The sequence below is a fragment of the Scyliorhinus torazame genome, chromosome 14 (genome assembly GCF_047496885.1).
Source record: "Scyliorhinus torazame isolate Kashiwa2021f chromosome 14, sScyTor2.1, whole genome shotgun sequence".
Lineage (NCBI taxonomy): Eukaryota > Metazoa > Chordata > Chondrichthyes > Carcharhiniformes > Scyliorhinidae > Scyliorhinus > Scyliorhinus torazame.
In genome coordinates, this window is record NC_092720.1 from 63,170,538 (window position 1) to 63,197,246 (window position 26,709).

Here is a 26,709-nt window from a genome sequence, read left to right on the forward strand (position 1 = left end):
TTCACAAAGACAAGGGGCGGGATTCTCCGAAATGGAGACAGAGTGTTCGCGCTGTCGTGAACACCGTCGAGGTTCACGATGGCGCGAAACGGTCCCATCCCGACCGATTCAGGGCCCGATAATGGGCTAGGAGCGGCGCCGCGTCATTTACGCACGCCAGGCCCTGTCACCGCGTAAAGGCGGTGCCGCATACATGACGCGGCCGGCGCCGCATAACTGGCGTCACCCGCGCATGCGTGGGTGCCGTACTCTCCGAGTCCACCCCGCAAGAAGATGTCAGACGGATCTTGCGGGGCTGCGGAAGAAAGGAGGTCCTCCTTCAGAGAGGACGGCCCGACGATCGGTGGGCACCGATCGCGGGCCACACCCCATTTCAGGCCCCCCCCAGTGCAGGATCCCCCCTCCCCCCCTGCCCCCCCCCCCACCCCCCCCCCCCCCCCGCAGGCCGCCCCAGCGTTCCCCCGCTGTTCCCGCCGGCAGTGACCAGGGGCGTCATTCTCCGACTCCCCGCCGTGTCGGAGAATGGCCGTTGGCCGCCGTGAATACCGCCCCTGCCCCCGCCGAAGTCTCCGGTACCGGAGATTGTGCAGAGCGGGAATCGGGCCGCGCCGGTTGGCGGGACCCCCCGCTCAATTCTCCGGCCCGAATGGGCCGAAATCCCACCCAGAAATTGCCTGTCCCGCCAGCGTAAATTAAACCTGGTATTTACCAGCGGGACCAGGCGGAATGGGCGGGCTCCGGGGTCCTGGGGCAATCTGACCCCGGGGGGTGCCCCCACGGTGGCCTGGCCCGCGATCGGGGCCCACCGATCCGCGGGCGGGCCTGTGCCGTGGGGGCACTCGTTCCCTTCCGCCTCCGCCACGGCCTCCACCACTGCGCATGCACGGGAAACTGTCAGCGGCCGCTGACGCTCCCGCGCAAGCGCTGGGAAACTGTCAGCGGCCGCTGACGCTCCCGCGCATGCGCCGCAATTCCGCGCCAGCTGGCGGGGCAACAAACACCATTTCCGCCAGCTGGCGGGACGGAAATCCCTCCGGCGTCGGCCTAGCCCCTCAATGGTGGGGCTCGGCCCCCAGAGATGCGGAGCATTCCGCACCTTTGGGGCGGCGCGATGCCCGTCTGATTGGCGCCGATTTGGGCGCCAGTCGCGGACATCGCGCCGTTGGGGGAGAATTTCGCCCCAGGTGTCGATGGCGCCGGGGGGAACCCGCCGTTTTGGGCTGGCCGCTCGGCACATACGGGCCTGAGAATAGCAGGGGTGCCGGAGAATCACCATTTTGGCTGTCTCGGGCGATTCTCCGGCCTGTGTCGCGCGGAACTCGACGGGGCCGTTCTCGCCGCTTGGGAGAATCGCGGGAGGGCGTCGGACCGGCGTCGCGGGAAAATTCCCCCGGCGATTCTCCCAACCGGCGCGGGAGCGGAGAATCGCGCCCAAGGTGTCAGAATAATGTCCTTTTGGTCAAGTGAGCTTTCCTAAATCCCATTTGATTACTTATTACTGCTATGTCCTAAAAATACATGTTTAATGGTTAATAATGATTACTCAGTCCTATAATTCATCTCAATCCTTAGTAAAACAACTTATGTAAAACTACTCATGCTAACGATTCAGTTTTAAGAGGTATCATCGCTGAACCCCCCTCTTCAATACCCAAAAAGACAAAGACCCGACAGAATATGGATCATATAGACCCATTTCACTGCTGAATGTTGATGCAAAGGTCCTGGCCAAAAGACTGGAGAACGCCATACCGGACGGGCTTTGTCAAGGGTAGGCAACTCACTGCGAACATCAGGCGTCTGCTGAACGTAATAATGACCCCCCCCTGGGAGAGAACACCAGAGGTGTCTGCAGAAAAGACAGAGTCGAATGGAAGTACCACCTTGAGGTACTGGAACGCTTTGGGCTAGGAGCAGGATTACCGCCTGGGTGAGACTCCTGTACAACGCTCGCAAGGTGAGCATTCAAACTAACACCACCAGCTCTAAATACTTCCAACTACAAAGAGGCACAAGGCAGGGATGCCCACTGTCCCCACTCCTGTTTGCATTAGCAATCGAACCCCTACGAGGTGCGAAAAACTGGAAAGGCATCCAAAGAGGAGACAGAGAGCACAGAGTTTCACTCTATGCAGATGACCTGCTCCTATAATTCTCAAAGCCACAGGAAGGACGGAAAGCAATCATGCGGATCCTAAAAGAGTTCAGAACCTTCTCAGGTTACAAAATCAACCTGGGCAAAAGCGAGGCATTCCCAGTGAACCCAAATGGGGGAGGGATAGAGCTGGAGGGGCTCCCGTTCAAAATAGCCCAAAACAGATTCCGATACCTGGGGATCCAAATAGCCAGAGACTGGACACAGGTCCACAAGTGGAACCTGACCAGCCTGGTGGAGGAAGTGATAAAGGACCTACAGAGGTGGGACGCACTCCCACTCTCCCTGGAGGGGAGAGTGCAGATGATCAAAATGAACGTACTGCCGAGGTTCCTCTTCCTGTTTAGGTCCATACTGATCTTCATCCCTTCTATCACATCTCCTCTTAATCTTATCCAAGGAGAACAGTCCCAACATTTCCAATCCATCTTCAAAACTGAAGTTTGCCAGCCCTGGAACCGTTCCAAGAAACCTCTTCTGCTGTCTCTCCATTGCGTTCACATCCTTCCAAAAGTGTGTTGCCCAAAACTGTATACAATATTCCAGCTGACGTCAAACTAGTTAGTGTCTTATACAGGTTCAGCATAATTTCCTTGCTCTTGTAGTATACTGTATGCTTTATTAACTACTCTCTTCACCTGTCCTGCCACCTTTTTTACTCTTTGAAGAAGCACTGATCAGTGAACTAAGAGGTCACATCTCAGGCTTGCATTCATGGGATTGTTGCTGATGCGTTTATTTTAACTGGTCAATTTCAAACTGCAATTGCAGTCAACAGCTATTCAAGAAAAGCTCAGTTTGCTCACTCACCCTCACACATACTAGTGGACAAAGGGACTAGGGAAATATGATCAGGCACAACATTCCGTTTTTCAGTAAGTGTGAAACTAAAGTCAAGGTGGCTACTGTGCTAAAGATTAGATAATATTTCAATCACTTGACTTCCAAGACCTGCCTTCACCTTTTACTCTTCATTGTGTTGAAGTGCACATTCACCCCTCCCTTCATTCACGGACATTTTCCACCCTGGGAAAAGAGGCCAAATAGATCACGGGTGGGATTCTCCGAGCCCGCGGTGGGTCGGAGAATCGCCGGGGACGTGGGAAATTCCCGCCAAGCTGCTCCGACGCCGGGATGCGATTCTCCGGCGACCGGAGAATGGCGGCAATCGTGCCTTCGTGGTCACCGTGGCGCCGGTCGGGGGCTGCTGAGAGAGGTCCCCTCGGCGATTCTCCACGGGCGACTGGCCGAACCGCCGCTACCCGCCGGCATGGTTCCAACCTGGTACCACCCGGGGGGGGGAGCTCGGACCCACTGCCGCATTGGACGTCCCGGTGGGGCGGCGGCGGGATCTGACTTTGGGGGGCCCACCACGGGGTCCAGGCCCGCGATTGGGGGCTTCCGATCGGCGGGCGTCCATGATCTGGAGGGGGCCTTCCTCCTTCCGCGTGGCCCTCTGTAGGTCTCCGCCATGTTGATCGGCGCCGGTGCGGAGAAGGCAACCATACGCCAGTGCAGAGACAGCCGGCATGCACATGCCCCAGCGCGGAGATGGCCATCGTGCGCATGCGCGGACCCGTGCCGGCTGTGCAGGGCCACCTTTCGGCAACAGAGCAGCGCGCGGCACTCCGGCGCCGTGCTGGCCCCTGAAGACCGCTCCATTGCTGGGCCAGGAGGCCTGTTGACGCCGGCATATACCACTCCGGTGTTTACTCCGGCGTCAACACTTGGCCGGGGCTTTGGAGAATCCCGGCCCACATCTCCTAAAACCCTGGACTAATGGAGCCTTCCAGCACAGAAGAGGACCGTCTGGCTGTTTTGTCACAGCCAGCTCTTTAAAAGAAGTAACCAATTTACATCAAATGAAAATAAACATTGTTGCATTAGATGATAGCCATCCGCCACTATCAAACTGAACCAATGGGGAGAGGAGAATCGCATCCTCATCTGTTTATTTTAAATAAAGGGGACCAGGATGTTTTTAGCCCAAGTTGAACTGAATTAGGACAATTATTGACAATCAGCAGCAAGACTATGATGCTGGCATTAGATCATCATGGATTGTGGGGCTAATAAACATTGCCAGAAATCTACTTTGGTACAGCTTCAGAGACACTGTTTATGAGCAAGCTGTCCACTGGTACTTCAAGCAGATAGGAAACATCCGACTGGTAGTAAACCCAAGACTAGAAGCTGCCGAATTGCATTAAAAACTTCTCACTAAGGTGCTTTTCTCATTGCGGTACTTACATCTTGAGACGATACCCTGGGCTAGTGCATGGGTGATCCCAGCCTACAGTCCCAACACAAGTGAATTAACCAATAATTTCTAGACCATTTCTGAGTTCTTCGGCCCTTGGCTGATGCAATGACTTACAGGCACCAGACTTGTAAGTGAAACACAACAACTGTTTATTTGTAATAAAAATAGAGATAAGACATAAAATAGTTATAACAGAATAACGACCAGCTAATCTGCTACTCCCCCTTTTTCTGTCACACACACTACCCAAATATACACAAGATAGGCATACACAGTGTGAGAGGAAGGGGGTAAAATAATGTGAGGATTAATATGAAATGGAAGATGAGTGTCTTGGCTTCAGATGTTAACGTTGTTGCAACAGCAGGCTGTCCTCCCGGGTGACGGAGCGATCGAAACCACTGGTTGGATCGCTGATGAGAATCTTCTGGCAAAGCATTAAATCAGAACTCCCAAGCTGTAGGATTCCCGCTGGGAGTCACTTTAACTTTTATTGATCTGGGCTATCACTCCAAACAAATAGCCTTAGGCAGGTATATTTATTTCCAACGTCACCACAAACAACCTTTCGGAGATAAGAACAGAGTTCCCCACATGTGCTTTTAAAAAGGGTTTTTAAATCACTGATCCCGCTTTCAGCTGGTAACTTGCCTAGACTCCCTGAAGATTTTTATTGTCTCCCTTCACACCAAGCTGTCAGCCTGGGTTTTATTCTTACTTAGTTTCCAGTCTCAATAGACTGTCCTCCATCTTTACTGAGGAGAAAATAGTACCCTTTCCAGGAGAGAGAAACTCAAGAGAGCCCCCTTCAGATTTGAGTTCAAAACAAAACTAAAACTGGATAAACAGTCTCACAGAGGAAAACCTGACCAATCAGCACGATCCATTGATAAGGTCCAACAATCTGAAATAGTCTATTGGCCGACAGCCAAGTCCATCAAGATATGTCATCACTGATGTCAGACCAAACAGCACATCCTGCTGGAATTTCTTTTTTTAGGATTAGAGGTGAAGTCTATCTTAAAGTCACTGGTCCCATTAACTGTCCAGGTACAGAAATTGAAATAGCGGAATAGCAGAAATTAAAAAGGAAAACAAGGGGCAGGGGAGGATTAACAAGAGGATCTAATGAAATTATCTGCTGCTAGTCAGTGACTGTGTTTTGATACCGTTTTGGGTAACATTGTTGTAAATGGTTAACAGCATAGAAATGACTTCATATCTAGGGCGGCAGGTCGTGCAGTGGTTAGCACTGGGACTACGCCGCTGAGGACCCGGGTTCAAATTCCGGCCCTGGGTCACTGTCCGTGTGGAGTTTGCACATTTTCCCTGTGTCTGCATGGGTTTCACCCCCACAACCCAAAGATATGCAGTGTGGGTGATTGGCCACACTAAATTGCCCCTTAGTTGGGAAAACAAATAATAATTGTTACGCTAAATTTATTTTTTTTAAATCAAAAAAAACAATCTCAGTGTTAGCATAAAATGGCATATTAATCTTTCATTACAATTAATATAACTTAAATGAACCTGAAAATGTTCGGGTTACACAAAAAAACAGTACCAGACTTACTTGTAATACCCAGGCTTACTTACAACTCCACAGGTTGAGGGTGAAATATATCAGCAATACAAAACTAATTTCTTTAAAAAAAAAATATTTTCATTAAGGTTTTTTAACAACACAATTTTTTCCCCTTACAAACAATCCCCCCCCTCCCCCTGTAACAAAATAACGCAAATTCTCCCTCAAAACTAATTTCTTGAATGTAACTTGATGTTTCTTACTTGTATTTGTCAACTTTTACGACTCTTTATTTATTTTCTGTTATGTTTCTGCTTTGTCTTCTCACTCTCCATTCATTATTTCTGCTTCCTTTTTTCAATTATGTGCTTTCATCTGTTTCTGACCCGCTTTAATATTGCTTCTCCAAGTGTCCTTGGCTACATTTATAATGTTTACTTCTCAAAGCAGTATTACTTCCTGCAAGATAATTGGATATCACAATTAAGAAGTTCACCAACCAGCATCAGAATAACTTTCTTTAGGAGCAAAGTGATTATACAACACAACTTGATTTGACTCCAGCATTTAATTTGGGTGGTTCTCTAATCAGATTGGAAGCTTGGGAATGTCACTATCACTCATCCCGATATTGACATGTAAGTCTATCTCCTTCAGATGAGATACTTTGCAGTATAAATATTTTGAGATAATTTGGTTTATCAAACACTCCAGCAGGCATCTCTTTGAGTTTGTTGTTCTCTAAATTCATCCTGCTAAGATCGATCAAATTGCTAAATGCTCGTTCCTAAAATGCTTTGAGAATCAGAATTAGTGCAGGTTACTAATGCTGACAAATGTTGCTTTTCAGCACTATTAGCAGAGCATGTTTTCATTTGTATTACTTATAGACCAACACAGATCATGGTGGATGCTTCCAGTTTCAATTACGAGACTCCATTTTGTGAAAAAAGGTTATTAGCGGTAGCACTTCAACAAAGCACTAAAAACGACGCTAGCCATTGTCATAATGGAGGCGAGCTTTGTAGTGACCGAACAGCTTCCTGAAGGAAATGTCTCTGTTCTTTGGCAATAGAACAGTGTCTCTCTGTTCTTTGGCCCTGTACAATTATCATTACATTTGATACGTAAGATAAGGAGACAATGTGATTAATAACCACTTGATATAATTCTGCTGGTTTGTCTTATAGTATTTCTGTATTCCATTATGATTTCAATGTGAGTAAAACATTTAACTAAAGTAGATCTTTTTTTATCATGGTATCTGTGATATTTAACATAAGGGGCGTCATTCTCCGACCCCCCGCCGGGTCGGAGAATCGCCGGGGGCTGGCGTGAATCCCGCTCCCGCCGGTTGCCGAAGTCTCCGGCACCGGATATTCGGCGGGGGCGGGAACCGGGCCGTGCCTGTTGGCGGGCCACCCCGCTGGATTTTCCGGCCCGGATGGGCAGAAGTCCCGCCGATAAATTGCCTGTCCCGCCAGCATGGATTAAACCACCTTTTGAACGTCGGGACAAGGCAGCGTGGGTGGGCTCCGGGGTCCTGGGGGGGCGCGGGGCGATCTGACCCCGGGGGGGTGCCCCCACGGTGGCCTGGCCCGCGATCGGGGCCCACCGATCCATGGGCGGGCCTGTGCCGTGGGGGCACTCTTTCCCTTCCGCCTCCGCCACGGTCTCCACCAATGCGGAGGCGGAAGAGACTCCCTCCACTGCGCATGCGTGGGAAACTGTCAGCGGCCGCTGACGCTCCCGCGCATGCGCCGCCCCGAGATGTCATTTCCGTGCCAGCTGGCGGGGCAACAAAGACCGTTTCCGCCAGATGTCGGGGCGGAAATTCCTCCGGCGTCGGCCTAGCCGCTCAATGTTGGGGCTCAGCCCCCAAAGATGCGGAGATGGGGCGGCGCGATGCCCGTCTGATTGGCGCCGTTTTGGGCGCCAGTCGGCGGACATCGTGCCGTTTCCGGAGAATTTTGCCCCTGATATTTAGGGTGAATTCATGGAGCAGCGTGATAGCACATTGGTTAGCACTGTTGCTTCACAGCTCCAGGGTCCCAGGTTCGATTCCCAACTTGGGTCACTGTCTGTGCGGAGTCTGCATGTTCTCCCTGTGTCTGCGTGGGTTTCCTCCGGGTGCTCCGGTTTCCTCCCACAAGTCCTGAAAGACGTGCTGTTAGGTAATTTGGATATTCTGAATTCTCTCAGTGTACCCGAACAGTCGCCGAAATGTGGCAACTAGGGGCTTTTCACAGTAACTTCATTGCAGTGTTAATGTAAGCCTACTTGTGTCAATAAAGATTATTGTTATTATTAATTCATTTTATTATGGTCAAAATAGAAGTTACAATTCAAGTAAAATTGAGACAAGTTGCAATGACATTTTCTGTAAATGAATGAATGGCTCTACATATAATGTGCATATCTTTCACAACACTGCAGGAATTCCAAGCAGCAACAGAAAGTCTGTACAGGGCTGATTACAGTAAAATGACAGATTGGACAACATGATTTGTGTCTCTATTGCTGGGTTTGAGTTAATGGTCACTCAAACTATATATACCCACTGATTCTCATTAACATTATTGCTATTGTTAGCGATTCCATTTGACTGTTACGAAATGCTGGGTGGAATTTTCCATTTATTCTTGCAAGTACTGGAGCAGGTGGGCAAAGTGATGTGCAGCACGCTTTTCTTGTCATGTTGTCCAGCACTTAGAAGAAAAGGCATCCTGGAGGAGTGCCCAATGCTGTCAGGCTGATGGGGTGGGGCCTGAAAGAGCCAGCAACGTCTGCTTTCCAGAGGTCGGGGTTTTTTTTTTGTTTTTTTTTATTTATAAATTTAGTGTACCCAATTATTTTTTTCCAATTAGGGAGCAATTTAGCTCCCCAATATTTCCAGAGGTCGGGGTTTTTTAAATATGTTCTGATCACCAGTAAAACACAACAACGAACCCCCCTCACAAACGTGGGAACTCTCCCCACCATGGGGACCACCCCCCACCATGGATCTCCCCAGAGGAACCTCCCCACTCTGCACAGGCACTGCCACCTGGCTCTGCCAGGGAATTGCCAGAGGGTAGTGGCAGGGCACTGCCCGGTCATGTCCCTCTCCCCCAGGGGCTGTACCAACCTGTGGGCCTCCAGTGTTGTCTCATCACCTTGTTCACAGTGCTCCAGACCTGTTGTAAACTTTGCCTATGGGAAAATCCCAATGTGGGGGCATGACACAGCAGGGAAACCCACTAATGCAATGATAATGTATTTAAATGATGTTCCTGAACTTCCTGGGCGATCATGCTGTGAGATTTGACTGGTGAGAATGTCACTTGTGGATTATTGCAGAATTTAGCACCCATGTTGCATTTGTGCCTGTGTTTTCCGCCAATAGGTTTATGGAGAATTTTCTTTGATGTATTTTATGTGTCAATTCAGAATTTTAAAGGGCAGCACGGTGGCGCAGTGGGTTAACCCTGCTGTCTCATGGCGCCGAGGTCCCAGGTTCGATCGTGGCTCTGAGTCACTATCCGTGTGGAGTTTGCACATTCTCCCCATGACTGCGTGGGTTTCACCCCCACAGCACAAAGGTAAGCAGAGTAGGTGGATTGGCCACGCTAAATTGCCCCTTAATTGGAAAAAAATGAATTGGGTACTCTCAATTTATATTAAAGAAAAAAAAAATCATATTTTATTCTAAATGGCTTCTTGCACTGTTCAGTTACGTATTCTTCAACTTGCAGTTTTCTCTTTCGAATAAACCTTTGTGAAATGTAACAGAATACCGTGGATTAAAGCAAATGACTGTGGATGCTCGAATCTGACAAAGCTTTGACAAAGAGTCAGTGGACTCAAATCGTTAGCTCTTTTCTCTCCCTACAGATGCTGCCACACCTGCTGAGATTTTCCAGCATTTCCTCTTTCGTTTCCGAATGCCATGGATGCTGGAAATCTGAAACCGAAACAGAAAATGCTGGACATTCTCAGCAGGTCTGGCAGCATCTGTGGAGACAGAATCAGAGTTAAAGTTTCAAGTCAAGAATCTTTTCTCAGAACTGAAGGAAGATAAAAATGTAACAAAAGTTTGAGCAAGTGAAAGAAGGGAGGGGGAGGATGAAGAAAAGAGAAGTTCTGTGATGAGGTAGAGGGCAGGAGAGATTAACTGACAAAAATCCATGGTACGGAAGGCAATGGGATGATAATGGTTGTAATGAAGAAATAAAAGATTTGTCCAAGGTGGGTGTGAAAGGCGGATGAATGAACAGACACTCTCCAACAGTAAAAGCACGGCAAACAGGATTGTGACAGCAACATGCAAAAGAAGAAAACTGATCAAGTCTACAGTCTGAAATAGTTGAACTCAATGTTGCATCCAGAAGGCTGCAAAATGTCTCATCAAAAGATGAGAGGAGATGAAATACAGATTGGGTGATCACACACATGTCACCCCCTAGATACCAAGTCTTGCCATTTCCATTCTCCACCTTGCTCTTACACTGACATCTCTGACATCGGTCTGTTGCAGTGTTCAAATAAAGGTCAATCCAAGCTCAAGCGATAGCACCACATCTTAACGCGACAACCTGTTTCTGCGTCAATATTTAAAGAATCACACGCAAATAATGATCATGGGCAATGTACACAAAGGTGACAAAACACAGAACTAATCAGCAAAACCAGTCAATCTTAAGAGGGCAGGAGGGAGACAAAAGACGACAACTTTTAATAGCCATAGAAGAACATATTTATTTATTGATTTTATAAATTTAGAGTACCCAATTATTTTTTTCCAATTAAGGGGCCAATCCACCTAACCTGCACATCTTTGGAATGTTGGGGTGAGACCCACGCATTCACTGGGAGAACGTGCAAACTCCACAATAGAGAGTGACCCAAGGCTGGGATTGAACCCGGGTTCTTGGCATCCTGAGGCAGCAGGGCTAACCACTACACCACTATGCCGCATTAGAGGAACATATTTAAAATAAAGGGGGATGCCTTTAGTCGCAAATGTGTTTATCAAACTAAGGGCAACAACAGAATGCTCTGTAAATGAAGTAAACAAGCTTATCGAGAGGTTTCAGAAACGGGGCGAAATTCTCCCCCAATGGCGCGATGTCCGCCGACTGGCGCCAAAAACGGCGCCAATCAGACGGGCATCGGGCCGGCCCAAAGGTGCGGAATGCTCTGCATCTTTGGGGGCCGAGCCCCAACATTGAGGGGCTAGGCCGGCGCCGGAGGGATTTCCGCCCCGCCAGCTGGCGGAAACGGCCTTTGTTGCCCTGCCAGCTGGCGGAAATGGCGTTTGGTGCCCCGCCAGCTGGCGCAGAAATGCAGCGCATGCGCGGGAGCATCAGCGGCCGCCGACAGTTTCCCGCGCATGCGCAGTGGGGAGAGTCTCTTCCGCCTCCGCCATGGTGGAGGCCGTGGCGGAGGCGGAAGGGAAAGAGTGCACCCACGGCACAAGCCCGCCCGCGGATCGGTGGGCCCCGATCGCGGGCCAGGCCACCGTGGGGGCACCCCCTGGGGCCAGATCGCCCCGCGCCCCCCCAGGAACCCGGAGCCCGCCCACGCCGCCTGGTCCCGCCGGTAAATACCAGCTTTGATTTACGCCGGAGGGACAGGCAATTTCTGGGCGGGACTTCGGCCCATCCGGGCTGGAGAATTGAGCGGGGGGTCCCGCCAACTGGCGCGGCCCGATTCCCGCCCCCGCCCAATCTCCGGAGACTTCGGCTGGGGCGGGATTCACGGCGGCCAACGGCCATTCTCTGACCCGGCGGGGGGTCGGAGAATGACGCCCAGGATGTTTTAATCTTTTCTCAATAGTGGGGCCAGTAATTTGTGACAAACCTGTTTGAATCACTTTCTTCAGGACTTTCCACACCAACAAGGCAAGTTCCATTATACATTAAAATGTGTTAAAGGCTGTTTTAAGATTCTTCAAATTGTTTAGCTATTCAAATAACATTGAATACTGCTGGCGTTAGTTTTCAAAGGTAGAAGTATTTGTTATCAAGAGGAATTTAACACATTTGAAAAGATGAGTTACAATCTCTAAATAATACAGCTGTTTTATTTTTGGTTAAGAAGCTCATAATGTGACTGCTATCTTCAATGACTTTAGCAACATGTTTACCTGAAACATAATTATTTGCCCCAAGAATTCTGTGTTGTGTACAATTTTGGATTTTGTTGGGATTTTTAAAATACTGTCATGGGATGTGAATATTGCTGGCTAGGACAGCTTTTATTGCCCATCCCTAATTGCCCTTGAGAAGGTGGTGAACCATATGTTGGGATGAAATAGGTCAGAGAGGATCTATAATTTCAGTAATATGTGTAGAATAATTGGAATTGTCACAGTTACTGATGTTCATTTGAACCTTTGTTCCCTGACCAATAATTAACTAAATTGATTTGTTTTAAATACAAGTTTACTGCCATGTTAATTTTGTTTTAGTATCTGTGAACAAAGAACAAAGAACAATACGGCACAGGAACAGGCCCTTCGAACCTCCAAGCCTGCGCCGATCACGTGACCTATCTAGACCAACCACCTGTATCCTTTTATACCCGTCTGTTCATGTGCCTAGTCAGAATTTTTTTTATTTGAAAAACATTTTATTGAGTAATTTATGATTTTATAACAACAAATACAAATGTAAACATAACTCAGTAAATAACCCCCCCCCCCCACAACCAACAACTATACCCAGCCAACATGGATTAGTCACACAGTTCCCCAGTCCCTCCTACTCCTCTTGCTGATCTTGTCTAAGCTAAACTAAACTACCTCCCCCTCCCCCCCTCGTTCCCTAACCACCCCTCCCCCCCACCCCCCCACTATTGTATCTGCTAACAGTTTAATTTTCCCCGAAAAAGTCGATAAATGGCTGCCACCTCCGGACGAACCCTAACATTGGTCCTCTTAGGGCGAACTTGCTTTTCTCAACCCTGAGAAATCCGGCCATGTCGTGAACCCATACCCCTGATTTTGGGGGCTCAGAGTCCCTCCATGCTAATAAGATCCGTCTCCGGGCTACCAAGGGGGCAAAGGCCAAAACGTCAGCCTCTCTCGCCCCCTGGACTCCCGGGTCTTCCGACACTCCAAAAATTGCCACCTCTGGACTCAGTGCCTCCTTTGTCTTTAATACCGTGGACATCCCATCGGCAAATCCCTGCCAGAATCCCCTAAGCTTCGAACATGTCCAAAATATGTGGACATGGTTTGCGGGCCCTCACACACACCGCCCATACCTGTCCTCCACCCCTTCACAAAACCCTATCTGGGTTTCCTTGCACTCCATGAGCTCTTTATAAATTTCCGAGACCTTCTCCTCCTTTACTCTCATTTTTGAAATGACCTCATCCTCTATCCCCTGGGCGGTAGAAGCGGAAAGGTCGAAACCTGCCTCTGTACAAAGTCCCTCACCTGCAGATAACGAAACCCATTACTTCCTGACAGTTCACACTCCTCCTCCAAATCCGTCAAACATGGAATGTTTCCATCAATAAACTTGTCCCCCAGCCTCTCAAGCCCCGCTCTCTGTCACCTCCAAAACCCTCCATCCAGCCTCCCAGTGGTCCCCACAAATTGGAGCCCACACCGACGCTCCCTCCACTCCCATATGCTTCCGCCACTGTCCCCAAACTCTCAGAGCTGCGACTACAACCAGGCTTGTGGAGTACCGAGCCGGCGGGAACGGCTGACGTGCCGTTACCAATGTTCCTAAACTTGTGACCCTACATGATGCCGCCTCCACCCGCTCCCATACTGACCCCTTCCCCACTACCCACTTCCTGATCATGGCTATATTTGCCGCCCAGTAATAGTTCTTAAAGTTTGGTAAGGCCAGTCCCCACCGCCGCCCCCCCCCCCCCCCCCCCCCACCCCCCGGCCCCGCTCCAGCAGCACCTTCCTTACTCGCGGGGTTTTACCCGCCCTTACAAACCCAGAGGACACTGCATTGACCCTCTTAAAAAAAGCTTTGGGGATAAAATAGGGAGACACTGACAAAATAAACAAAAATCTCGGGAGAACCGTCATCTTTACGGTCTGTATTCTCCCACCAGTGACAACGAGAGCCTGTCCCACCTCCGAAAGGCCTCCTTCGTCTGCTCAGCCAACCGGCCAGATTTAATTTATGTAACTTCTCCCATCCCCGTGCCACCTGAATTCCCAAGTATCGAAAACTCCCTCCCACCACTTTAAACAGCATCTCCCCCAATCTCTTCTCCTGCCCCCTCGCCTGGATCACAAAGATCTCACTCTTACCCATATTCAATTTATACCCCGAGAACAAGCCAAATTCCCCTGAAGTCTCCCATCCCCCCTAACGGGTCAGAAATATCCCCGCGCAAAGCCCTTCCAGTCCTTTGATGCTCTCAGCGCTAAAGCCAACGGCTCTATAGCCAAGGCAAACAGCAATGGAGAGAGTGGACATCCCTGCCACGTCCCACAGTACAGTCTAAAATAATCCGAGCTCACTTGGTTCGTCCGCACACTGGCCGCCGGTGCCTGGTACAGCAACCGGACCCAGTCTACAAAGCCCTGCCCAAACCCAAACCGCCCAGCGACCACTACTTCCACTTCCCTGCCCTCGGAGGGCATCATGATAACATTCAGGAGCCTTCTAACGTTGGCCGTTAACTGCTTTCCTTTGACAATTCCCGCCTGGTCCTCCCCTATCACCCCTGGGACACAATCCTCTGATGGGGCTGGTTTAGCACAGTGGGCTGAATAGCTGGCTTGTAATGCAGAACAAGGCAGCAGCGTGGGTTCAATTCCCGTACCGGCCTCCCGAACAGGCGCCGGAATGTGGCGACTCGGGGCTTTTCACAGTAATTTCATTGAACCCTACTTGTGACAATGAGTGATTATTATTCATGAGGCCAAAATCTTGGGCAGCAATTTGGCGTCTACATTTAAAAGGAAGATAGGCCTGTATGACCTGTATTGTTCTGGGTCCTTCTCCCATTTCAGAATTAGGGAGATCGAAGCCTGTGACATTGTTGGGGGAAGAACACCTCGCTCCCTAGCCTCATTGAACGCCTTTACCAGCAAGGAAGGATCCCAGCACCCCAGAAAACTTCTTGTAGAATTCCACTGGGTCCCTGTCCGGCCCTGGGGCCTTGCCCAGCTGCATAGCCTCCAATCCGTCCACTACTTCAAAGAGCCCTATTAGGGCTCCCAGACCCTCTATCAGCTCTTCCTCCACCGTTGGAAACACCAGTCCTTCCAAAAACTGCCTCATCTCCTCAACCCCAGCTGGGGGTTCCGACTCGTACACCCTGCTGTAAAATTACTTGAACACCCGTTCAGCCCCCGTTGGGTTCAAGACCGTATTCCCTCCTCTGTCCTTCAGTCTTCCTCTCTTCCTCGCCGCCACCCGTTTCCTTAGCTGGTGTGCTAGCATCCTGCTGGCTTTCTCCCCATACTCATATACCGCCCCTCTCGCCTTCCTCAACTGCCCCACTGCCTTCCCTGTAGATAGCAGAGCAAACTCCATCTGCAGCTTCTGCTGCTCCTTCAACATCCCCGCCTCCGGGGCCTGCGAGTACCTCCTGTCCACCTGGAGAATCTCCCTAACCAGCCTGTCCATCTCTGCCCGCTCCACCTTCTCCCTATGCGCCGTATCGAAATAAACTCCCCCCTCACCACTGCCTTCAACGCCTCCCAAACCGTTGCTGCTGAAACGTCCCCTGTGTCATTGATCTCCACATAATTCTGGATGGCCTCCCTCGCCCGCCCACACACCTCCTCCTCTGCTAACAGTCCCACATCTAATTTCCAGTGCGGGCTCTGGCCCCCCTCCTTGCTCACCTGTAAATCCACCCAGTGTGGGGCATGGTCCGACACAACAATCCGCGAATACTCGGTATCTACCATCCCTGCCAGGAAAGCCCAATCCTAAACGAAAAGTCGATCCGATCTACATTGTGGGATAAAAAAGAAAACTCCTTCGATTTCGGCTGTCCAAACCTCCACGGATCTACCACCCCCATCGGTTCAATAAACCCTTTTAGTTCCTTCGCAGCCGCTGGCACCCTCCCAGTCCTCGAACTCAACCGATCCAGCCTCGGATCTATAACTGTATTAAAGTCCCCCCCTCCCAAGATCAGCCGATGAGAGTCTAGATCCGGAATCTTCCCCAACATCCATCTCATAAACTCCGCGTCGTCCCAGTTTGGTGGTGCATAAATGTTCACCAGCACTATCGGCATCCCCTCCAATTCCCACTCACCATAACGTATCTGCCCCCGGAGTCCGCCACTATGCTTCCCACTTAAAATGGCACCCGCTTATTTATCAAAATCGCTACCTCTCTAGTTGGAGAGTCTAGCCACGAGTGAAAAACCTGCCCAACCCACCCCTTCCTCAGCCTAGTCTGATCCACCACCCTCAGGTGTGTCTCCTGTATCACTGCCACATCCCCCTTAAGCTCTTCAGATGCGCGGACATGAGAGCCCTGTTGACTGGCCCGCCTCGCATCCGCCTCACAGTCCATGTGATCAGTCTGGTTGGGCCCCCCCACCCCCCGCCACAGCCGACCAACCATAACCCTTCTTAGGCCAGCCTCCAGCCCGTGTCCCGCGCCTCTTCAGGCCTGCCCTCAGGCACCCACCATTATCGATCCCCATCCTGTCGCCATTCATTAACCCCTCCCATGTCAGCAGATCTATATCCCCCTCCCTCTCCCTCCCCCCCACCCCATAACAAAATAGTAATCCCAACCCATCAACAACTTATCACCTGCACGCCCCCCCATTGCGCTTCCGCGAGCTAGCCCGCCCAGCTAGCCTGGTAGCCCATGGCGCCAAGCACTCTACCTCCCCACTGATCCCCCTCCCCCCGCTCGACTAACTTACACACGTATGCAAACATTACAATCCCCAACAAACACAAAGAGGAAAATTCCACCCACCATCCCCCAATAAGAGCAAAGTTAACCCGCAAACAAAACTGAGCAACGGTCCCAAACTTAGTGCAAAACAATACATAACAAAACCAGAAGAAAAGAAGTTTAACAAAAGTTCTAAAACATAATTACTCGCCCCCAAGTTCAATGTCCTCCATCTCCTGCCAGTGCCTTGTCCCTGATAAAGTTGATCGCCTCTTCTGGCGATCCGAAATAAAGTTCTTGGCCCTCATATGTGACCTACAGACGTGCTGGGTACAGCATGCCGAACTTCACCCCCTTTTTAAAAAGGGCCGATTTTGTTTTGTTGAAACTTGCCCTTCTGTTGGCCAATTCCGCACCCAGATCCTGATAGCCACGCAGCTCGCTTCCTTCCCATAGGCAGCGCCTCGTCTGCCTGGCCCACCTCAAGATCTGTTCTTTGTCCAGGAACCGGTGCATTTGTACCACCATCGCCTGTGGCGGCTCGTTCCTCAGCGGCTTCCTCATAAGCGCCCTGTGCACCCTGTCCACCTCCAAGGGCCAAGCAAACGCCCCTTCTCCCAGCAACTCCTCAAACACACGTGCCACATATGCACTGGCGTCCGTTCCCTCAGTGCCCTCCAGCAGGCTGACAATCCTCAGATTCTGCCTGCGCGATCTGTTCTCCAGATCCTCCACCTTGTCCTGCAGCTTCTTCTGATGGTCCTTCATCAGCCCCATCTCCATCGCCATCGCGGCTAGCTGATCATCGTGCTCAGCCACCACCTCTTCCACCTTCTGGGTCGCCTGGCCTTGGACTTCCAATCTCTACTCCATGCGGTTTATCCCCACCTTTATTGGATCCACCACCCTGGCCAGGTCTTCCAGATACTCCTTTCTCTGCTGAGTAAAATTCTCATGGAGAAAGCCCACAAGTTGATCCGTCGTCCACTGGGCCGGCAGTTTTGGTCCCTGACCTTCCTCCATATTACCCTGTGTCGCAGGCTCCACTCCAATTTTCGACCAACGCTATCTTCTTTTCAGAACACCTCTGGTCCACGAATCCATACACTAGTGGGGAACCCTCCCCTTCTACTTCCCCAGCACCTTGTTTTATCGATCAGATCCACCATTAATCGGGAGAAAAGGTCCAAATGGTCCACCACGACCATGGTCGCCACCGGAAGTCATCCAGATAAGTCTTAAAGGTCGCTAACGTATCTGCCTCAATCACCTCACTTGACAGTGCATTCCAGGCCACCACCACCCTCTGTGTAAAAAAACTTCTCTCGCACACCTCCACTGAACTTTTCCCCTCTCACCTTGAACTTGTGCCCCCTTGTAATTGTCATTTCCGCCCTGGGAAAAAGCCTCCAACTGTTCACCCTATCTATACCCCTAATGATTTTATACACTTCTATCAGGTCGCCCCTCAGCCTCTGACTCTCTAGGGAGAACAATCCCAGTTTATTCAATTTCTCCTCATAGCTAATCCCCTTCATACCAGGCAGCATCCTGGTAAACCTTTTCTGTACTCTCTCCAAAGCCTCCACGTCCTTCTCGTAATGTGGTGACCAGAATTGGACACAGTATTCCAAATGTGGCCGAAACAACGTTCTATATAACTGTAACATAATTTTTGAGCTTTTGTACTCGATACCCCAAACATGCCATATGCTTTCTTTACCATCATTTCCACCTGTGGTGCCATTTTTAAGGATCTGTGGACCTGCACACCCAGATCTCTCTGTGTCTCTTTGCTCCTGATGGTTCTGCCAATTATTTTATAGCTCCCACCTGAATTGGATCTACCAAAATGCATCACCTTGCATCTGGGGCTGGTTTAGCACAGTGGGCTAAACAGCTGGCTTGTAATGCAGAACAATGTCAGCAGCGTGGGTTCAATTCCCGTACCGGCCTCCCCGAACAGGTGCCGGAATGTGGCGACTAGGGACTTTTCACAGTAACTTCATTGAAGCCTAATTGTGACAATAAGCGATTATTATTATTATTTGTCTGGGTTAAATTCCATCCGCCTTTTCTCCACCCAATTTTGCAGCCTATCTATATCCTGTTGTATTCTCTGACAATCTTCATCATGATCCGCAACTCCTGCAATCTTAGTATCATCCCCAACCTTGCTAATCAGACCCGCTAGGTTTTCATCCAAGTCATTTATGTATATTACAAAGAGCAGAGATCCCAGTACTGACCCCTACGGAACACCACTAGTTACAGACCTCCATTCAGAAAAACACCCTTCCACTGTTACCCTCTGTCTTCTGTGGCCAAGCCAGTTCTGGATCCATCCAGCTTGTTCACCCCTGACCCCATGTGATTTAATCTTTTGCACTAGTCTGCCGTGAGGGACCTTATCAAATGCTTTACTAAAGTCCATGTAAACAACATCCATAGCCCTTTCCTCTTTAATCATTTTTGGCACCTCCACAAAAAATTAAATTAAATTAGTGAGACATGACCTCGCTCATACAAAACCATGCTGTCTGTCGTTAATAAGGCCATTCACTTCCAAATGTGCATAGATCCTGGCCGGGATTCTCCAATAACGTGGCTAAGTCTTGACGCTGGCGTAAACACCGAAGAATTTCGCAACCAGCGTCAACAGGCCTCTTGGCCCAGCGATTCTGTGGCCCGGCGCGGAGTGCTCCACGCAGCTCCGGCAGCCAATACGCAGCCCTGCACTTCCAGCCACGGGACCGCGCATGCGCGCGCCGGCCGGCAACGGCTCCGGATCCGTGCATTATGGCGCCCCCAGACAGCCAACTGACGCGTAAGAAGGTAGTACCCCCCCAGATCGCGCATGCCTGCCGATCGGTGGCCCCCGATCGCGGGCCTGGCTGTCATGGAGGCCCCCCCAGAGACTGATCCCCCCGCTCCTCACCCGGATGGCCACCGCAGCTGTGACGCCGAGCTCCCGCCGGGTGGAACCATATGGGAACCACACCGGCGGGAACACGGCTGGTCGACCGCGGAGAATTGCCGCGGGGGCCTCTTTCAACGGACCTCGACCGGCGCCGCGTCGACCTGCACGCGCGCGACTGGCGCCAATTCTCCAGTCACCGGAGGTCCATGTCCCGGCGTCGGACCCGATCGCGGGTCTGAGGCCCCATTCTCCGCCTGCGCGCCGAGCGTGATTTCGTTGCAGAGGCTCGGAGAATCCCGGCCCCTATCTTTGAGAGCCTTTCCAACAATTTCACTATCACTGATGTCATGCTCACTGGCCTATAATTACCCAGATTATCCTTGCAACCCTTCTTAAATAATGGTGCAACATTGGCTACCCTCCAATCCTCTGCCATCTCACCTGTGGCCAACAAGGACACAAAGATTTCTGTCAGAGGCCCAACGATTCCATCTCTTGTCTCCCTCAGTAATCTGGGATAGATGCCACCTGGCCCTGGGGCTTTATCTACCTTAATGCTTTTTAACACACCTAACACTTCCTCCCTCGTAATAACTACCTGTTCTAAAGTGTTTACACATCCCTCTGAGACACCACCAATCAACGTGGCCCTCTCCTTTGTGAATACTGCTGCAAAATAATCATTTTTAAAAAATATATATATTTATTAAAGTTTTTTAACACAATTTTTCACCCGTACAAACAATAAACCCCCCCTTGTAACAAAATAGAAAGAAAACGCACATAGCAAGATATATACATGGTAAAATGATATGTTACAGAGCTTTGTACACTGGCTCCCTCCCGCACGTACCAGTTTCCCAAATCTTTCATGTGTTCTCTTGCTCAAACACCCCCTAGGCAAACCCCCCCATGCCCCCTCCCTCCCTCCCCCCTCCACCCTTCACAGGACATCCCCCCCCTCTTCCCCCCCCCCCCGCCCCCGGGTTGCTGCTGCAGCTGACCGACCTTACTCTAACGCTCCGCGAGATAGTCTGGGAACCGCCTGTTGAACCCCTGCACAGACCCTCTCAAGGCAAACTTTATCCTCTCCAGCTCAATGAACCCAGCCTTGTCATTTATCCAGGCCTCCATGCTGGGGCTTCGCCTCCTTCCACATTAGCAAGATCCTTCGCCGGGCTACTAGGGACGCAAAGGCCAGAATGCCGGCCTATTTCGCCTCCTGCAATCCTGGCTCGTCCACTACTCCAAATATTGCTAGCCCCCAGCTTGGCTTGACCCGGACTTTCACCACCTGAGATATTGCTCCCGCCACTCCTCTCCAGAACCCCTCCAGTGCCAGGCATGACCAAAACATATGAACATGGTTCGCCGGGCTTCCTGAGCACCTTCCACATCTGTCCTCTACCCCAAAAAACCTACTCAACCTCGCCCCCATCAAGTGCGCTCTGTGAACCACCTTAAATTGTATCAGGCTGAGCCTGGCACACGAGGAGGAGGAATTAACCCTACCGAGGGCATCAGCCCATAACCCCTCCTCAATCTCCTCCCCCAGCTCCTCCTCCCATTTACCCTTCAGCTCCTCTACCAACGCTTCCCCCTCTTCTTTCATCTCCTGGTATATTGCCGACACCTTGCCCTGCCCGACCCATACACCCGAGATCACCCTGTCTTGAATTTCCTGTGCCGGGAGCAATGGGAATTCCCTCACATGCCGCCTCACAAACGCCCTCACCTGCATGTATCTAAAAGCATTTCCCGGGGGTATCTCAAACTTCTCCTCTAGTGCCCCTAGGCTCGCAAACGTCCCATCAATGAACAAGTCCCCCATTCTTCTAATCCCTGCCCGATGCCAGCTCTGAAACCCCCCGTCCATCCTCCCCGGGACAAACCGGTGGTTACCCCTGATCGGGGACCACACCGAGGCTCCCATCGCACCCCTGTGCCGTCTCCACTGACCCCAGATCTTTAGCGTTGCCGCCACCACCGGACTCGTGGTGTACTTTGATGGCGAGAGCGGCAGCGGTGCCGTCACCAGCGCCCCCAGGCTCATTCCTTTACAGGACGCCATCTCCAACCTCTTCCATGCCGCCCCCTCTCTCTCCATCACCCACTTGCGGATCATCGCCACATTTGCTGCCCAGTAGTAGCTCCCTAGGTTCGGCAGCGCCAACCCTCCTCGGTCCCTACTGCGTTCCAGAAACCCTCTCTTTACCCTCGGGGTCCTATTCGCCCACACAAACCCCATAATACTCCTGCCTACTCTCTTAAAAAAGGCCTTAGTGATCACAATGGGAAGGGACTGAAACACAAAAAGAAACCTCGGAAGGACCACCATTTTGACCGGCTGCACTCTACCCGCCAGCGAGAGCGGTAACATGTCCCATCTTTTGAAGTCCTCCTCCATCTGCTCCACCAACCTCGTCAGATTCAGTTTATGTAGGGCCCCCCCAACTCCTGGCTATCTGGATCCCCAGGTACCGAAAGCTCCCCTCCGCCCTCCTCAGCGGTAGATCGCCTATCCCCCTTTCTTGGTCCCCTGCCTGTACTACAAAAAGCTCACTCTTCCCTACATTGAGCTTATAGCCCGAAAAATCCCCAAACTACCTTAGAGTCTGCATGACCTCCACCATCTACTCCACTGGATCTGCCACAAACAGCAAAAGGTCATCCGCATAAAGCAACACTCGATGCTCTTCTCCCCCTTGGACCACCCCCCTCCATTTCCTAGACTCCCTCAATGATATGGCCAAGGGTTCAATCACCAATGCAAACAGCAGGGGGGACAGGGGGCACCCCTGCCTCATCCCACGGTACAGCCGAAAGTACTCCGACCTCCGCCGGTTCGTCACCACACTCGCCACCGGGGCTCTGTAAAGGAGCTTAACCCAACTAATAAACCCTCCCCCGAACCCAAACCTACGCAGCACTTCCCAGAGGTACTCCCACTCTACTCGGTCAAAGGCCTTCTCCGCGTTCATAGCTGCCACTATCTCCGCCTCTCCCTCCTCCGATGGCACCATTATCACGTTTAAGAGCCGCCGCACATTGGTGTTTAGTTGCCTGCCCTTTACAAATCCCGTCTGGTCCTCGTGAATCACCCCCGGGACACAGTCCTCAATTCTCGTAGCCAGCACTTTTGCCAGCAACTTAGCATCCACGTTGAGGAGCGAGATCGGCCTGTACGATCCACATTGCAGTGTGTCCTTGGCCCGCTTTAGGATCAAAGAAATCGTCGCCTCCGACATTGTCGGGGGCAGGGTCCCTTCCTCCCTTGCCTCATTAAAGGTCCTCACTAGTAGCGGGGCCAACAGGTCTACGTACTTCCTGTAGAACTCCACCGGGAATCCGTCCGGTCCCGGGGCCTTCCCTGCCTGCATACTCCCCAAACCCTTGCTCAGCTCCTCCAACCCAATTGGTGCCCCCAAACCAGCCACCTCTTGCTCCTCCACCCTCGGGAATCTCAATTGGTCTACGAATCGTCTCATCCCCTCTTCCTCCACTGGGGGCTGGGATCTGTACAGCTCCTCATAGAAGGCCTTGAATGCCTCGTTTATTTTTGTCGCACTCCGCACTGTGGCTCCCCTTCCATCCTTGACTCCCCCTATTTCCCTCACTGCCATCCTCTTACGGAGCTGGTGTGCCAGCATCCGACTCGCCTTCTCCCCATACTCGTAGGTCGCCCCCTGCGCCTTCCTCCACTGTGCCTCTGCCTTCCTTGTGGTCAACAGATCAAACTCCGCCTGGAGACGTCGCCTTTCCCCAAGTAATCCCTCCTCAGGGGCCTCTGCGTATCTCCTTTCCACTCTTAAAATCTCCCCCACTAACCTCTCCCTTTCCATGCCCTCTATCTTCTCCCGATGAGCCCTAATGGAGATTAGCTCTCTCCTGATCACCGCCTTCAGCGCCTCCCATACCACCCCCACCCGCACCTCCCCGTTGTCGTTGACCTCCAAGTACCTTTCGATGCACCCCCTCACCCTCCCACACACCACCTCATCTGCCAGTAGTCCCACATCCAACCGCCACAGCGGGCGTTGGTCCCTCTCCTCTCCCAACTCCAGTTCCACCCAGTGCGGGGCGTGATCTGAAACGGCTATGGCCGAATACTCTGTTCCCTCCACTTTCGGGATAAGCACCCTGCCCAGAACAAAAAAATCTATCTGGGAGTAGGCTTTGTGCACGTGGGAGAAAAAAGAAAATTCCCTGGCCTGCGGCCTGGCAAACCTCCATGGGTCCACTCCCCCCATCTGATCCATAAACCCCCTAAGCACCTTGGCCGCCGCCGGCCTCTTTCCAGTCCTCGATCTGGAGCGACCCAGTGCTGGGTCCAACACCGTATTGAAATCCCCACCCATTATCAGGCCCCTACCTCCAGGTCCGGAATGCGCCCCAACATGCGCTTCATGAATCCAGCATCATCCCAGTTTGGGGCGTATACATTTACCAATACCACCCACGTCCCCTGCAACTTACCGCTCACCATCACATATCGCCCTCCGTTGTCCACTACGATATTCTTGACCTCAAACGACATCCGCTTCCCCACCAATATTGCCACCCCTCTGTTCTTCGCGTCCAGCCCTGAATGGAATACCTGTCCTACCCACCCCTTTCTTAACCTGACCTGATCCGCCACCTTCAAATGTGTCTCTTGGAGCATGACCACGTCTGCCTTCAGTCCCTTTAAGTGCGCTCTCGGGCCCTCTTTACCGGCCCATTCAGGCCCCTCACATTCCACATTATCAGCCGGATTGGGGGAGCTCTCCCCGCCCCCCCCCCCCCCCCCCCCCCCGCGCCGACTAGCCATCTCCTTATCTAGGCCAGTCCCGTGTCCGCGCCGCCCTCACCCTCCAGTCCCCCAGCCTGGAGACCCCCGCCCCGACCACCTCTTCTGTGTCCCATTCCCCTTCGGCCAGTGCAGCAGCAACGCTTCCCCCCCCCCCCCTTCCCCCCCCTCCCACCTGCTAGACCCGTGTCTAGCTTTTTTGCTCCCCCCCATATCACTCCCGTAAGTCAGCTGACCCCGGCTTCCCCCGCCGTCCCATTGACCTCCCCGTGTGGGAATCTCCCAATCAGTGTGCGTTCCTCCATTCCCCCTCCCGCCTTTCTTCCCTAGCGCGGGAAAAAAACCCGCGCTTTCCTAAGCCTACCCCGCAACCTCTGGCGGCCTTGTCTCTTTTCCCCCATCGCAATCCCCCTCTCTCCCCCAGCCCATGTAACATTTCCTGTGCATGATTAACACCCTATATACAACAACCATCAAACATCCCCCACACCCTCACAAACCCTCAGTTTGAGTCCAACTTTTCGGTTTGAATAAAGGTCCACGTCTCTTCAGGCGTTTCGAAATAATGGTGCTGATCCTTGTATGTGACCCACAATCGCGCTGGCTGCAGCATTCCGAATCTCTGCCCCACCTGACTGTTCTCAGTGTGACTTTGCCAAACATCACAGGATAGCTTCTACATGCCAATCTTGGGAGCTTGGGCCTTCCATCGAGGTTTTATTGTAAAAAATCATTAGAGAGGAAGAATTTGGTAAGTTTGCACACCTGATAGAATGCTTTCTCTCATGGGGAAGTCTAGAATTGGGGACACATTGGGCGAGATTCTCCGACCCCCCGCCGGGGGGAATCGCGCCGCGCCGGTTGGAGGGCCCCTCCCGGCGATTCTCCGGCCCGGATGGGCCGAAGTCCTGCTGCTGGAATGCCTGTCCCGCCGGCGTGGATTAAACCACCTCTCTTACCGACGGGACAAGGTGGCGCAGGCGGGCTCCGGGGTCCTGGGGGGGGGGGGGGGCGGGGCGATCTGGCCCCGGGGGGGGTGCCCCCACGGTGGCCTGGCCTGCGATCGGGGCCCACCGATCCGCGGGCGGGCCTGTGCCGTGGGGGCACTCTTTTCCTTCCGCCTTCGCCATGATCTCCACCATGGCGGAGGCGGAAAAGACCCCCTCCACTGCGCATGCGCGGTGATGCCGTCAGCGGCCAGTGACGCTCCCGCGCATGCGCCGCCCGGCAAAGTCAGTTTCGCGCCAGCTGGCGGGGCACCAAAGGCCTTTCCCGCCAGCTGGCGGGGCGGAAATCAGTCTGGCGTGGGCCTAGCCCCTCAAGGTTAGGGCTCGGCCGCTCAAGATGCGGAGGATTCCGCACCTTTGGGGCGGCGCGATGCCGGACTGATTCGCGCCGTTTTTGGCGCCGGTCGGCGGACATCGCGCCGATTGCGGAGAATTCTCCCCATTTTCCCTTATTTGAGGGAGGTGAGGAGGAATTTATTCTCCCAGAGTGGCATTTGTCTCGAGAATTGAATATGTTCAAGGTTGAATTAGATGAATAGTTTTGGGATCCACAAAGGTGTCATGGGGTTGGTGGAAAAGGGCAGATAACACCACAATCAGATCAGCCATGATTTCATTGAATGGCAGACCAGGCCCAAAGGCCAGAGTGGCTTAAACTTGCTCCTATTTCTTATGATCGAATAATGACTTGATGGTTCTGCAGCTCAAGCACCCAAGTTGAAGGCAGCTAATGATGAACATGATTAGACAAATTTGTGATGTCATTAATTGCCAATGTGTTATCAAGCGTGTCGCTGCATATGCTGTAAATGAAGTAAACAACCTTATCAAAAGATTTCAGACTTGTTTTTGCTCTGTTATTCTCAGTACAGACAATAATTTATGACAAGTCTGCCTGGATCACCTTTTGCAGACACTCCTCACTAACAAGGCATGTTCCATTGTGCAGTTGGTCAGTAAGTGGGTGCACGAGCAGTTGGAAGAGATATCACCTGAGTGAGACACAGTCAGAGTGAGTATATTTGGGAATTTGAGCAAAGTGAGAATTCGGTGCGGAGGGGAAAGAGGTGGTCTTTGGCTTTTTTGCTTTCTTACTTGTTGATCTTTAGAGAATGATCTTGCCCTGCTGCAGGAGTCGAGGCTACATGGGAGAGAGTTGATTGGTAGGTAGTGGGTAAGCTGTTTTCTCTACTTTAAAATTATGTTAAGTTAAGG

At 51.7% G+C, this 26,709-nt stretch overlaps 1 protein-coding gene across 1 annotated transcript in view; it reads left to right on the forward strand.

The window, feature by feature from the left end:
- LOC140389031 (uncharacterized) overlaps positions 1–26,709 on the forward strand; it is a 101,869-nt gene that overhangs the window by 53,281 nt on the left and 21,879 nt on the right. The window contains exon 3 of the mRNA XM_072473197.1: positions 26,329–26,506. Coding sequence (XP_072329298.1) covers positions 26,329–26,506 — 178 coding nt within the window. The remainder of the gene's footprint in view (positions 1–26,328; positions 26,507–26,709) is intronic.